Source organism: Equus asinus, chromosome 22 (assembly GCF_041296235.1).
Source record: "Equus asinus isolate D_3611 breed Donkey chromosome 22, EquAss-T2T_v2, whole genome shotgun sequence".
In the NCBI taxonomy this organism is placed as follows: domain Eukaryota; kingdom Metazoa; phylum Chordata; class Mammalia; order Perissodactyla; family Equidae; genus Equus; species Equus asinus.
The window spans coordinates 48537611-48550747 of record NC_091811.1 but is presented as its reverse complement, the minus strand read 5'-3'; the positions used below and the strand labels follow the sequence as shown (position 1 = coordinate 48550747).

The 13137-nt window shown below is 38.9% G+C and overlaps 1 protein-coding gene across 6 annotated transcripts in view; it reads left to right on the top strand.

Annotated features, from left to right (window-relative positions):
- SLC38A1 (solute carrier family 38 member 1) overlaps positions 1-13137 on the top strand; it is a 68875-nt gene that overhangs the window by 26147 nt on the left and 29591 nt on the right. For all 6 annotated transcript variants that reach the window (XM_014860471.3, XM_070495036.1, XM_014860472.3 and 3 more), the window contains exons 4-5: positions 2250-2325; positions 2621-2736. In XM_014860471.3, the coding sequence (XP_014715957.1) occupies positions 2250-2325; positions 2621-2736 (192 nt within the window). The remainder of the gene's footprint in view (positions 1-2249; positions 2326-2620; positions 2737-13137) is intronic.

Sequence of the window (13137 nt, the reverse complement as noted above, 5' to 3'; positions counted from 1 at the left end):
GCAAGGCAAAGGAAACCATGAATGAAACAACAAGACAACCCACCAACTGAGAGAAAATATTTGCAAATCGTATATCTGACCAGGGGTTAATTTCCAAAAAATATAAAGAACTCATACAACTCAATAACAAAAAACAACCCAATCAAAAGATGGGCAGAGGATATGAACAGACATTTTTCCAAAGAAGATATACAGATGGCAAACGGGCACATGAAAAGATGTTCAACATCACTAATCTTCAGGGAAATGCAATCAAAACTACAATGAGCTTTCACCTTGTGCCTGTCAGAATGCTATAATTAACAAGAAAAGAATTAACAGATGTTGGAGAGCATGTGGAGAAAAGCGAACCTTCACACACTGCTGGGAGGAATGCAAACTGGTGCAGCCACTATGGAAAACAGTATGGAGATTTCTCAAAAAACCAAGAACAGAAATACCATATGATCCAGCTATCCTACTACTGGGTATTTATCCAAAGAACATGAAATCAACAATTCAAAGAGATTTATGCTCCCCTGTGTTCATTGCAGCATTATTCACAATAGTGAAGACATGGAAGCAATCCAAGTGCCCCTCAACTGATGAATGAATAAAGAAGATGTGGTATACACACACACACACACACACACACACACACAATAGAATACTACTCAGCCATAAAAAGACAAAATCGTCCCATTTGCAACAACATGCATGGACCTTGAGGGTATTATGCTAAGCAACATAAAGCAGACAGAGAAAGACAAACACTGTATGATTTCACTCATATGTAGAACATAAACAAACACATAGATAAGGAGAACAGATTAGTGGTTACCGGAGGGGAAGGGTTCAGGGGAGGGCAAAAGGGAGGAAGGGGCACATATGTCTGGTGACGGATAAAAACTACACCATTGGGGGGAACATGATGCAATCTATACAGAAACTGATATGTGATAATGTGCACCTGAAATTTACACAGTTTTAAGCCAATATGACCTCAATAACATAATTTTTAAAAGTTCACTGTGATTAGTTCTTCCTAAGACCCAATAATTAAATTTCCAGAAGAGCCAAAAAGCATCCCTAACATATCACACTAATACATGCAGCAGTTTGCCTGTGAATGGACTTTTCTTTGACGATAGCTCTTGTTTTTTTTTTAATGGGGAATTTTTAAAAAATTAGCAATTTCAGCCGTACAGTTCTGATACTAATCCTGAATATATTTGATGATTCTTAGAGCCTTCTGAATTCCTACTTCTCTATATTTGTATATAGTTTACTCCACTCAGCCTGTCTGAATCTTTCCCATCCCCCCTCAAGTCCCACTTCCCCCATGGAGAGGAATGAGTCACATCTATTGCTCTGACTCTGAGCCCGGAGCTGTACTGAAGTTCTACCCCAGCTCTCTCATTTAGTTCTCCCAATAAGGCTATGTGATAATGTAATAGTGTTACTCCCATTTCACAGACGAGGAAACTGAGGTAACATGTCCAGGCCCTCAGAGCTAGTGAGGATTCAAAGTCAAATTCTAAATCCCATGCTTTCTTAAAGCCCTAACTGTGCCCCTAACTATGAACTAGATGCCCTCCCTCCCCCAACTTTAATTTCCTAATCTGAACTCCTACAGCCTAGGGTCTGCGTCTCTTATTACACACCCCCGTGTCTCCCTCATCTCATGCTCTAGTGACTTGCATCTAGCAGGTGATGAGGGAACGTTTGATGGGGAGAGAGTTGCTTTCTTTTTTGCAGGGGAGAGGGAATTCCTATTTAATAACTTTGTACTCCAGGAATATGAGCGCCAAAGGAATTCTTGACATTATCTGATTTGCAGTTAGAGAAAAATCTATATAACAGTTAACTTACGGTGCATATAGTATTTTGATGTATTAGTATTAAAATGATTTGGAATGTATAGCTCTTTTTGACACACAGCTGTCTTTCATTTCATCTCAAGATGAGCATCTACTGTTTGCATTGTTTTATTCTAAGTGAGTGAGGGATACAAAAACGAATGAGGCAAAGTCTCCACCCTTAAGCACTTACAGTTTATTTGGTAAAACAAGAATGTAGACAACTAATACTGGGGAAAAAAAAACAAGACAAAACAGAAACCAAGGACAGTTGAATAGGGCTGTAAACTCTTAGGTAACCGATTGATAATTTTTCATGTGTGATGTTTTGGTAAGAAATAAATCATTTAGTCCTAATGCTAAGCTTCAAATCATTATCATGAAGTTTAATTATTATACATGTCTTTACAGCAAGTTTATTTCTGACCGTGAAAGTAGAAGAAGTCTCACTAACAGCCATTTGGAAAAAAAGAAATGTGATGAATATGTAAGTGTCATTATAATAAAATATGCTTGTTTTTTTCATCATGTAAATTGGGACAGATGTTCTTAATGCATGTAGCATAGTACCATAAGCATAGCTATCTGTATTCACCAGGATGTTCCTCAGACCCTATGTGTTTTCTCCTGAAATCCATTGAAAAAAAAATAACTAGACCGCCAAGGAAGGGTTTTTTGAATTTCATTCCTCTGTTGGTTCCTAATAGTGCTTTAAAGGCTTTGGCAGGATGAACTTTCTTGGCGACTGTTTGCTTAGAGTGAATGTTTGTGTCTCTGTTCAGATTCCAGGAACAACCTCCTTAGGCATGTCTGTTTTTAACCTAAGCAACGCCATCATGGGCAGTGGGATTTTGGGACTCGCCTTTGCCCTGGCGAACACTGGCATCCTGCTTTTTCTGTGAGTATTGACACTGCAGTACTTTCCATTTTAAAACTGTATTTTCTGTATGTTTCTGTTTGTATACAGAAGAAATTGAAAATATTCTTAAATAGTTTTTATTTCTTATGATGTTTTGACTAACTTGGCTAAGTTACAGTATGTACTTTTACTCTGTTTGAATGATGTTCCAAGATGCACCTAACGTTTATAAGAAAGTGGAAGGAGAAAATCTTTTTGTTAGTCAAAAATACCAAAATAAGCATTTGTAAAAGAGATGAAAACATTTGAGAATAGCGTTTTTTGTATTTTTGTACTCTTTACCTGTCACTTTAAATGTCTGCTAAATGGTCAAAATATTAAGAGGTGTTTAATCCAACAAGTCATCACTTTGGTATTTGGATTGCTATGGAACATGTTCTATATCCAAAGGTAACTACAAATTTGTTTTAAATAAATATTCAAGAAGCATAGAAGTTTGCAGTGTTTTAAAGATGAGAAATTAGCATGCACTTTTCCTCTGAGATTCAGTGAAAAGAAAATGGGCAATTTTCTTTTGAAATAAGTTCATCTCAAACTGTTGAGTGGGACTTTCTACAGATGTACAGAAGACTTATTTTTAGTGGAAACAAGATCAAGACAGATCATGGAATTTATGCCAGGAAAATTCTCACCCAGCCTGATTGCCCTCTCAAACTTCAAAGGGAATATCAGTGGTGCTTTGCCTGATGAGGCAAGGAGGAAATCCTCTTCTTCCAGGATCTTGCCGTCTTGCCCCTGACTACCCTCACACTCTTCATTGGCCTTGCTCAGTCGTCCTGACTGCCAGATCATTTTGATGGGAGCATCATTTCCTTGGAAGTAGTGACTGAAATGGCTACTAATCCTACAAATTGTGTATATTCCTTTAAAAAGACTTCGAAAACTGTAATGGAGGTGCATTGCTACCCATTGCATTACTCAGGGATCAGAAATGCCCATCCATGCTGCGCCATATTGGTCCATAGCACGATTAATATTCTTACTTTTGTGTGTAGACCCCTAGAGGTGTCCTTCCTAGAATTAAAACAACTTTGTATCAAATTGTGAATTCAATACATTTTCTTCCTTATTGTCCATGGAACTCAGTAAGCCCAGCTGTACCCTTCTCTCTTCATTGCCCTGGCTGCATCTTTCTATGTGGCCTTTCTGCTTATGTATATCTTGAGCCAAGTACCGGGTTTTAGGGTAGAATGACAGAGTTGGACAAAATATTTCTATGGTAATTTTGTTTTGTCTGTGTGAATCTGACCCTCTGAGGATACCGCAGATGTAGCTTGTGTCACTGCTCTTCGGATTTTCAGTGCGATGACATGAGACACCTGACTCCTAGTCCCAACTCTTCTAAATAGCTAGGTAGTCTTAAGCAAGTTACTTAGAAGCTCTGATCTTCAATTTTCTACCCTTTAAAACAGGGAAATTGCACTAGAAAAACCTCAGAACCCTGCCAACCTCCAAAACCCTATGGTTCTGTGACTATTTTCAGTCATTCCAAATTTGGAAATATATTCACTTCAGAAATGTGTTTTACATTGATTTCTTTTTTTTTAGTTATTGTAATATATCAAGTAGTTATATGTTAACATAGTATAGAGTGAGTTCTGTGATAATGTTGATGATGACGACAACTCTTGTAGCTGTTACTTTGTGCCAGGTTCTACCCTAAATGTCTTATGCTGAATCCTTACAAGTCTCTTAGATAGGTACTATCACTAGTTCCTGTTTCACAATAAGGGAACTGAGGCATAGAGAGGAGACTTTTACTTTGGAACCTTTTCTCACCATTCTGGGAATTCCCTTCACCTCTCTTCTCTGCTAGGTCTCTTGTTTCCTGTGTTCCATTTCTTCTTCTTCTTTCTGGATTTATTTCTTTGCTTTTGTTGCTGATAAAGGATGAATAAAAATGAATTTTTTGAGGGTCTGGCCCCAGGGTCTAGTGGTTAAGTTCAGTATGCTCCACTTCAGCAGCCCAGGTTCCATTCCCAAATGCAGACCTACACCACTTGTCAGCAGCCAAGCTGTGGTGGCGACCCACATACAAAATAGAGGAAGATTGGCACAGATGTTAGCTCAGGGCAAATTTTCCTCAGCAAAAGAAAAAAGGAAGAAGTTTTTGAGGCCTTCATGTCTGAAAAATGTTTTTATTCTACCTTCACCTTTGGTTGGCAGTTTGGCTAGCTATAGAACTCTGTTGGCAATAACTTCCTTGAGAATTTTGAAGGTATTGTTCCATTGCTTTCTAGTTTTTTCTGTTATCAAGTCTTGCATGCTTCTGATTCCTGATCTTTTATCTATAGCCAGAGTTTTTGTTTTTTGTTTTTTTGTTTTTTCTGGAAACTTGTCAAATATTTTTGTTCCCAATGTTCTGCAGTTGTACAAGGATATGTCTTGATGTAGACCTGTTTTCATCCATTGTGTCAGGCAATTGGTGCATCCTTTTCTTTTAGAAATTCATGGTCTTCAGTTTGGGGACATTTTCTTAGATTATTGTATTGATGAATTCCTTTCTCCTCTTTCTCTTTTCTCTCTTTCTGGAACTGTTACCCAGATTTTGGACCTTCTGGACTAGTCCTCTGATTTTTTATTCTTTTCTTTATTTTTATTTCTGTAATTTTGCGGTTTACTTTCTGTGATATGTCCTCAATTTTTTCCCAACTCTTTACTTAATGTTTTATTTCTGTTATTTTTTATTTATAGGAACTTTTAAAAATTCTTTGTTTCTTTTTTATATTATTTTGTTTCTGTTTTATGATTTCATTATCTTCTCTGAGGATTCCAATGATAGATTTTCTCTGTTATAGAAAATTTCAAACATAAAGTAGAGAAAACGGTATAAAAGATTCCCGTGTTCCCTTCATCCCATGACCATGCTTATTTAGCCATCCTCCTTACCCATAGGGTCTTGAAGCAAATCTGAGTTATTATATCATTTCATCCATAAGTATTTCAGTCTATTTCTCCAACATATAAGGACTATTAAAACATAACCATAATATGTCATACAAAAAAATTAAAAACAGCTCCTTAATATCATCAAATATCCAAAAAATATTTAAATTGCTCTGATCATTTCATCTTTTTAAAACAACTACATTGTTCAAATCAGTACTCAAATGAGGTCCATATAGTGCAATTAGTTAATAGATGTTTCAAGTCTCTTTTAATCTATAGGTCCCTCATTTCTCTCTCTCCTTTTTTTCCATGCAATTTATTTGTTGAAGAAACTGGGCCATTCATCCTGTAGAGTTTCCCACAATCTGAATTCTGCTGATGGTATCCCCGTGGTGCAAGTTGACTTTTTTGTTTGCTTTAGACTCTATCTTTCATTTCAGAATCTTCCCTCAGATGTCAGGTGGTCCTTCTTCCTCTGCTATATTCAAGAATGGGGGGGAGGGGGGGGAATGGGAAACAAGGCTATCTTGAGCCTCGTACACATGAGCGGGACTTGTTGGTAATAGCTTCACTTGAGGTGCTGTCGACAGCCTATTATTTGGGGAACCAGCAGTGTCACTTTCATTTGGCTGTTCAGATCACCCAGAGAAGATCTTCCAGTCCCCTGTCTGCAGGGTCTGGGCATTGCTGCCATCGTTCTGGGAACCAAGTGGGGAAAAGGGCTGGGGTGAGTTTCTCAGCATGCACGTGTTTACCCGGTCCCAGAGTTCATTACCGCACCCCCTCCGCCATAAGTTGTGCTGAATCCCTCACCCAGAGAAATATTTTATACTTTCCAAAGAAAGTATCTTCAGATATGGATCTTTTGTGAGGATGGGAGAGGAGCAATCACTCCTTTACAGAGCAGGTGCCGGTCTGGGGAGTCTAGCAATTTCTTGAAAGAAGTTCAACAGAACCTCTTTATTTTAGCGCATCCCTTCCATTGTTCTACTTCCAGTAATGCCACCAGGGCCTTTTGGGAATTCTGTGGTGTAAATTGCTCTTGGCTTTCTCCACTGCCAATTTAAGATTCAGCTCTGTCTACTTTCCAGCTTCTGAAATTTCATTATTGTCATCTCCTCTCATGTGCTTTTACTATCTTAGCAGTTTTATGCCTTAGGAAAAAACAAATCCCTTTACTGGGATATCGGGAGGGAGCAGGAGTAAATTCTTGTATTCAATCTACCATTCCTGGAATTTGGTTGATTTTTTATTATGCTGGTTTGGGGATAATTGATCTCTTATCTCATGACCCTTCAGTTTCTGACTGAAGCAAAGAATTGGATAAACTTGACTTTTATAGTTGCAAGTAGATTTCCCCTGGATAAAACTATTATAGATCCTTTGGTTATTTGTAAGATGTGCGAATAGCAAGAACAACACACTAAATCTTCAGGTTAACCGTCATGAAGGTAGCTGGGTAAAGACCCAAACTTGTAAGTTTTGCAAAAATGTAGAACTCTCCTACCTCCAAACAAGGGCTCACTCTGTGTGTTGCAAAACCAGCTGCTCCTACAGCTGCTCAAAGCCAAGAAGCAGTTGGCAGGATCGAGATATTTCATCTGGTACAGGGCCCTGGTCCAGACTCAAATTGGCCAACACAGAGAGAGAGTCCAAGCCTGTCCAGGCTTCTTTAGAAAAGCAGCTGGGAAGGCTCCTCCGTGTCTCACTGAGGCTGGGTGCAGAACTCTTCGCTGGGGTCATCTGGAAACTTGCTAGGGTAATCTCTTTTTCTTGGATAAGTTTGGGGCTCATTTTTTGACCTCACCATAATGGCTGTCATCCCTCTTTAACACGCATCTGATTCAGTTAGAGTCAGTGAATTCTGCCCTATTGTAAGAATGCTGTTAGGGTTTGTGTTTTCCTGAATTCTGAGGCCTTATAATTCCATCTGAGGAACGGGAGGTACAGGAGTGGGGAATCTCAGTTTACAATTCTTCTGAAAGTGTATGTTCTCTGTTGGGAACAAAATGGGGCTGTCTCCTGAGGCAGCAATTCCGGGATGTGCTGAGGCACAAGTGCCTAGGGCCAAATGCACCTATTGAATTGAGTTTTCCTAAAAGCAGGGATCCGAGGAAAGGGCAATGGGTGCTGAAGAAATCTGGCCCCACTGTAGCTTCCTACTACTCCTACTCCTAATCTTTCTACACAGCTTCCCCATAACGCAGTCATAGCAAAAGCAGGGATTAAAAGTAAATATCAGCATGGAAGAATGATGGGTTGGGTTTGGATTTTGATTTCACATTACCATCTCCCCGATCCCAGCCCAAAACAGGAAAGTTACATTTTCTAAAGATTTCTATTAAAGGCATCCGTTTTATAGAAAATTAATCTTTTTAGAACATATCATCTCCTCATGGTGCTAGGTGACTGAGATGTTTATTATACTATACAGAATCTGATAAAGCAATAAATGCTTTCTATTTTTCCATAACTTCTCAGCATGTATTATTATTATGTATTATTGTTTTAATAATGTAGCCCTTATGTTTAAAACCATGAAAAAGAAGGTAATTCATGACACTTCTGAGAGTTCAAAGAGATATCATAGTTAATTATAAACACTGAGTTTATAAACAATCTGAAATAATTGTGAAACACTACAATCTGTATAAAACAATAGTTTAAATTTTATTTTGGTTGATTGTAATTCCAGACTTTTTTGGGTCTTGTTTTCCATTTTTTCTCTCACTTGGGTAGTGGTTGTGAGAATAAAAGGAGATAATGCATCTAAAAGCACACTCTGAAAAGTGGCATGCAAGAAGACATTTATTAATTAGTACTAACCCCATGGGGCTGCTATGAGAAGATAACGAGTGAGTGTGTGTGTGTTTGTGAGCGAAAGAGAGAGATGGAGAGAGTGCCAGTAGTGCCTGGTACATAGTAACACTATATCATAAGTGTTTGTTAAAGTGTTAATTAGGTAGTCACTAAATAATGGTTAACATTTACTGAACGGTAACTATATATGCCATGCTATCTCATTTAATCCCCACCTGCCACACTGTGAAGTAAGTATTGGCCCCATTTTACAGATGAAGTAACTGAGGCTTAATAAGGACTTTGAAAGAAGGGAGCCAGGGTTCCATCCAGGCTTGCTTGACTCTGAAATCCCTGTGATCTAAAGCACTAGACTGCCCTTCAGGGATGCTTTCTTCAGAAACCAAGCTTACCTTATTGATGTCCGTCATGAGAGAAATTATATTCTCATCAATGGATACTTGCAAGTTAATACTTTAGCTTTAAAATCATCTTGTAAAATCAGTCAGTATTCCTGAATTATTTTACTACTGTTCCACTAAGAACCATCACCTTTGTTGCAATGAAAACAGTTTTGCAGTATCAAGTATACCAAATGGTGGATCGGGGTGGTCAAGTTCCTGGTCACAACAAGTAAAATATACGCTTAAAGTCTGTTGCAAATCCGGTAAACCTTCTGAACTGCTTCATATTTGTCATATCTGTGCTTGATTTTGCCTCATGTGTGATTTAAGATCTCCCACTGCCTTCCGGAACCCTTGAATTTCATTCCTTTCAAGGATGTAACTAAACTTGTTGTTATTAAGAATTAAAAACCAAGTAATAGCAAAGTCAAATAATACCAAGTCCGTTATTAGGGAATTGGTTAACTAACCATAGTAGTTCCATAAAATAGAATATTACACTACTATTTAAAAGAGAAAAATAGACTTAGATGTACTGGTATGGAAAAATTTCCCAGGAATATTATTAAGTAAAAGCAAATTGAATATTGGGCAGAAGTCAGTGTGGAGGCAGACGGTTGCACAGTCTCTCTGGGAAGGGTATACAAGAAAACTGTCGACTGTGGTTACGTCTGGAGAGTGACGCGGGGCCTGGGGGTGGAGTGGGAGTGGAAAGTTTATACTCTTTAAATGATCTCTTTTACCCTGTGCTTTGAGGGGAAGAAACTAGTTGAATAAACAGTTTTTTTAGAGAACTTAAAACCAATGCCATAAGACGTTTTCCTTTGCTTCTTACCTACAGGAAACTTGAGAAAAAATATTTTCAGGGTAGATATTTAGGCCATGAGAGCTAGAATGAGCAATCAGTGCTGTGTCACCTGTTCCAACTGTATTTTCAATCTCTTCTCCCTTCAGATGGGCTCTGCGTCAGCCACGCTAACCTCCGTCTTTTCTGTAGAGGCCACCTGCACGGTGGCTACCTGTCACCTCAGCCTTTCCGCCACCCCACTCCCATGTCCGTCTCTGTGCTTCTGAATCCTGACAGTCCCGTAAGGCCCAGGTCAGATGCCATCTCCAGAAATGTTTCTCTGATTCTCCCAGGTGGAAAGGAGGATCTTCTTCCTTCCCTTTTCAGAGTAATCTTTACCTTTCTATTAGCAAGAATTTCTTCCATTATTTAGGCTATATTTTACCTTCCCTATTGAACTCTGAGCCCTGTAAGGGCAGGACTAATGTCTAATTTTTCCTTGTTCAAATCATCTTTCCTCCCTCCAACACAATCTGGAATATGGCTCGCATATAGCTGATTCTCAATAAAGTTTCACTGAAATGAATAAATGAATGAATGAATGAATATGTAAGATTTAGATTTTGCAAAACTAAAAACTGGGCTTTAGGGCAAAACAATGGCTCTCATAATTGTTGCAAACTTATCAGGGGGAAAAAATCAACGGAAAGTTTTAGTTCACCCTGAAATTTTAAGTAGGCTGCAGAGATGTAATGATAATCACAAGGTTACCATGGGACTTACCACTCATTGGTTACTTTCCTGGGAAGGCGCCTCCATTTGAAAACTCAGAATAGTTCAGAGACTGTTAAGAAATAACAGTTCGAGGTTAGTATTGCATTGCTGAAAAGGCATTTGTTGTTAAATTGCTATTGGCCAAAGGGACAGTAATTGTCGTTGTGAATGTATAGCAATTCCCTTCCCTTTGTGTTGGACTGTTTGCTTCAATTGTAGGTGAATTCTTCTCTCTCTCTCTCTCTCTCTCCTAATATTTACCTTTGTGAACCATGTATCATTATCCAACCAACAAAAAGATGCAACATTGTATTGTCTATAATTACAGTGTTTACAAACAAACCAGTAAACTGTCATGCCAATAAGGGTAAATCTAAAAAATAAGATTCTCTACAAACTAAGATCAGACTACGAGGTCCTTTCTCTCTTTAAATTCAATGTTTTACAACTGAGCCTGCATAAAGGGTAGACAGAAGTGGAATTAGAACTAGAGAGCCATCAACACGTTGCCCTAAGTCCTGGTCATATATTATAGGCATTTGGTCATTACTCTTGGGTCACAAAAATGGGCTTCTCTTTCTATCAGGAGGTTTGTATTAAATAACTCCCTCACCATAGCTCTCTGAAGTCTCTAAATCTTCAGCAAATTCTACTAAATTGGCGTGAGATTGCAGCGTACTTTTGCAAATACTCTGCATGTTCTTGAACTGTCATTGCTGTATTACTTTATATATATTCCAAAAAGTTTGAATCACACCCCCAAGATGATAATTTTGCTCTTAGCGGTAACAAAGATGGTCTGTGTGATATTTATCAAGTTATTCCTTCTAAATGTTAAGTTGTGTTCTCTGTGCACTCCTAAGCAGTCAGCTCTTTGCATCCTAAAGAAAGACCAAATTGGATCTTGTGATATAAAAATTGGGTGATTAAGAGGAAGTCAATAAGGAAACCCTGCTCTTCCGGATGATCCTAGGAGATCCACGGGTATAGTCACATTCATCTTCGGTCTTGTCAATCAGTTACTTGTTTGTAAAATTCTTTGAGTTATAGTCACTGTTCCTTAGAAATGATCTGAAGAGAAAATTGTCCTTCAGCTGGCAGCAAAAATTGGCATCAGAGTCTCTTGTTTGGGAATAATAATACTGGAAGGGGAGAAATGGCACATTCAGGCTTGCCAGCATTTGAAATACATGTAAAAAGGACAGCGGCAGTGCCATTGAACTCTATTGAAATTCACTGGATTAAGAAGCTTTTCAGAAATAGGGAGATAGGAGAGTGGTTATTGTTGTGCTAAAAATGAACGCCTATTTTGTAAACAGAGTTGGCAAGCGAAGGAGATGAGTCTCACCCATTGTTTTTAAAAGTTGAGCAGTTATGCTTAAATCAAAGTCATCTAAGATGTGGCTGATATGGGGTTCCAAGAAGTCAGTTCTCTTGGCCCCAGAGAGCTGGCGTGCATGCGCACGCATGCGCAGGAGCATGTGCTCCGTTCTCTCAGTCCTATCTGTGCCGAGCTGCATCCGGTGCTGCTGTGCTACCTAAGGACAACAGCGAGACGTCCATTTTGGAGCAGTGTGGGTTTTTTAGCCTGCAAGAGGCATTTTAACTCTACTGCCTGAGGTTTTAACAGTATTATTCACCTCCATGATGCATAGAATGCCTTTTCCCTTCACTTTTGTGGGTTACAGCACAGTCGGTCAGAATAGTCCAGACATTTAGATTTTCAGGGTTAGCTTGAACTTTTATTACTCATGGAGTGTTAGTTAGTTTAGTAGATTGGAAACTGCCCTTGTGTGGGCAAGTTTTGCTTTGTTCTGTGGCCACAGGCTTCACCTTCCCTCAGGCACGTGGCGTGCATGACCTACATCTCTTTCAGAGGTCGGTAGACTAGCCTACACACCAAAGCCACCTGCAGCCTTTTTGTATGGCTTGCTATCTGAGAATGGCTTTTTCTTTTGTAAAGGGTTAAAAAAAAAAAAAGATAGTTATAAAGTATACGTTGTTTTATGGGATCTTTATCACAACCCTATTTATCATCCCCATTTTATAGATAAAGAAACTAAGATTCACAGAGGCTCAGTAACTTGCCCAGGATGACGCTGGTGGTGGGACGGGGGAAGGGAGAACAAGCCCATGGTGTATTCCTCTTAACTCTCCCATCTCTCCTTAATGGTGCATTGTTACCATGGAAACAGAGTAGGAAAGTATGAATGAAGCCCCAAATCCATCATTCCTGCTGGAATGGAAGCCCAAACTACCCACCAAGAACAGCACATTCCTTTATCTAATGGTTATGTGGAATTTTTCTGTCACTCGGGAGTTAACATATTTTGAGTATGATAAAGGGGGCATCATTCTGAAAGGTGAAGATCTAGGTTTGAGGAGAAGAGAAACCAGTTATCCTTGTGGAGTGGAAGAAAAGGAAGGAGGACATGTCAAGAGTTACAGATGGAGCGCCCGCAAAACCCACAGGCGTCTAGAAATGACTATAGGCAAAAACAGGAAGTGGTGGTGGCACATGGCTTTCTCTGCTACTGGTACAACTTCCTCCTTTAAGCTCAGAGCCCCTAACTTGTTTAGCCTCACAAAGCATCAAGTGAACTGATAAATTCTATTTCTATATGCATACCTCTTTTAAATACTTCCTTCTTTTTAGGATTATGTTAGATATTAGTTGATTTGGTCATCAGCGATGCATATTTCTTTTTCTAGACAAAACAAAATACC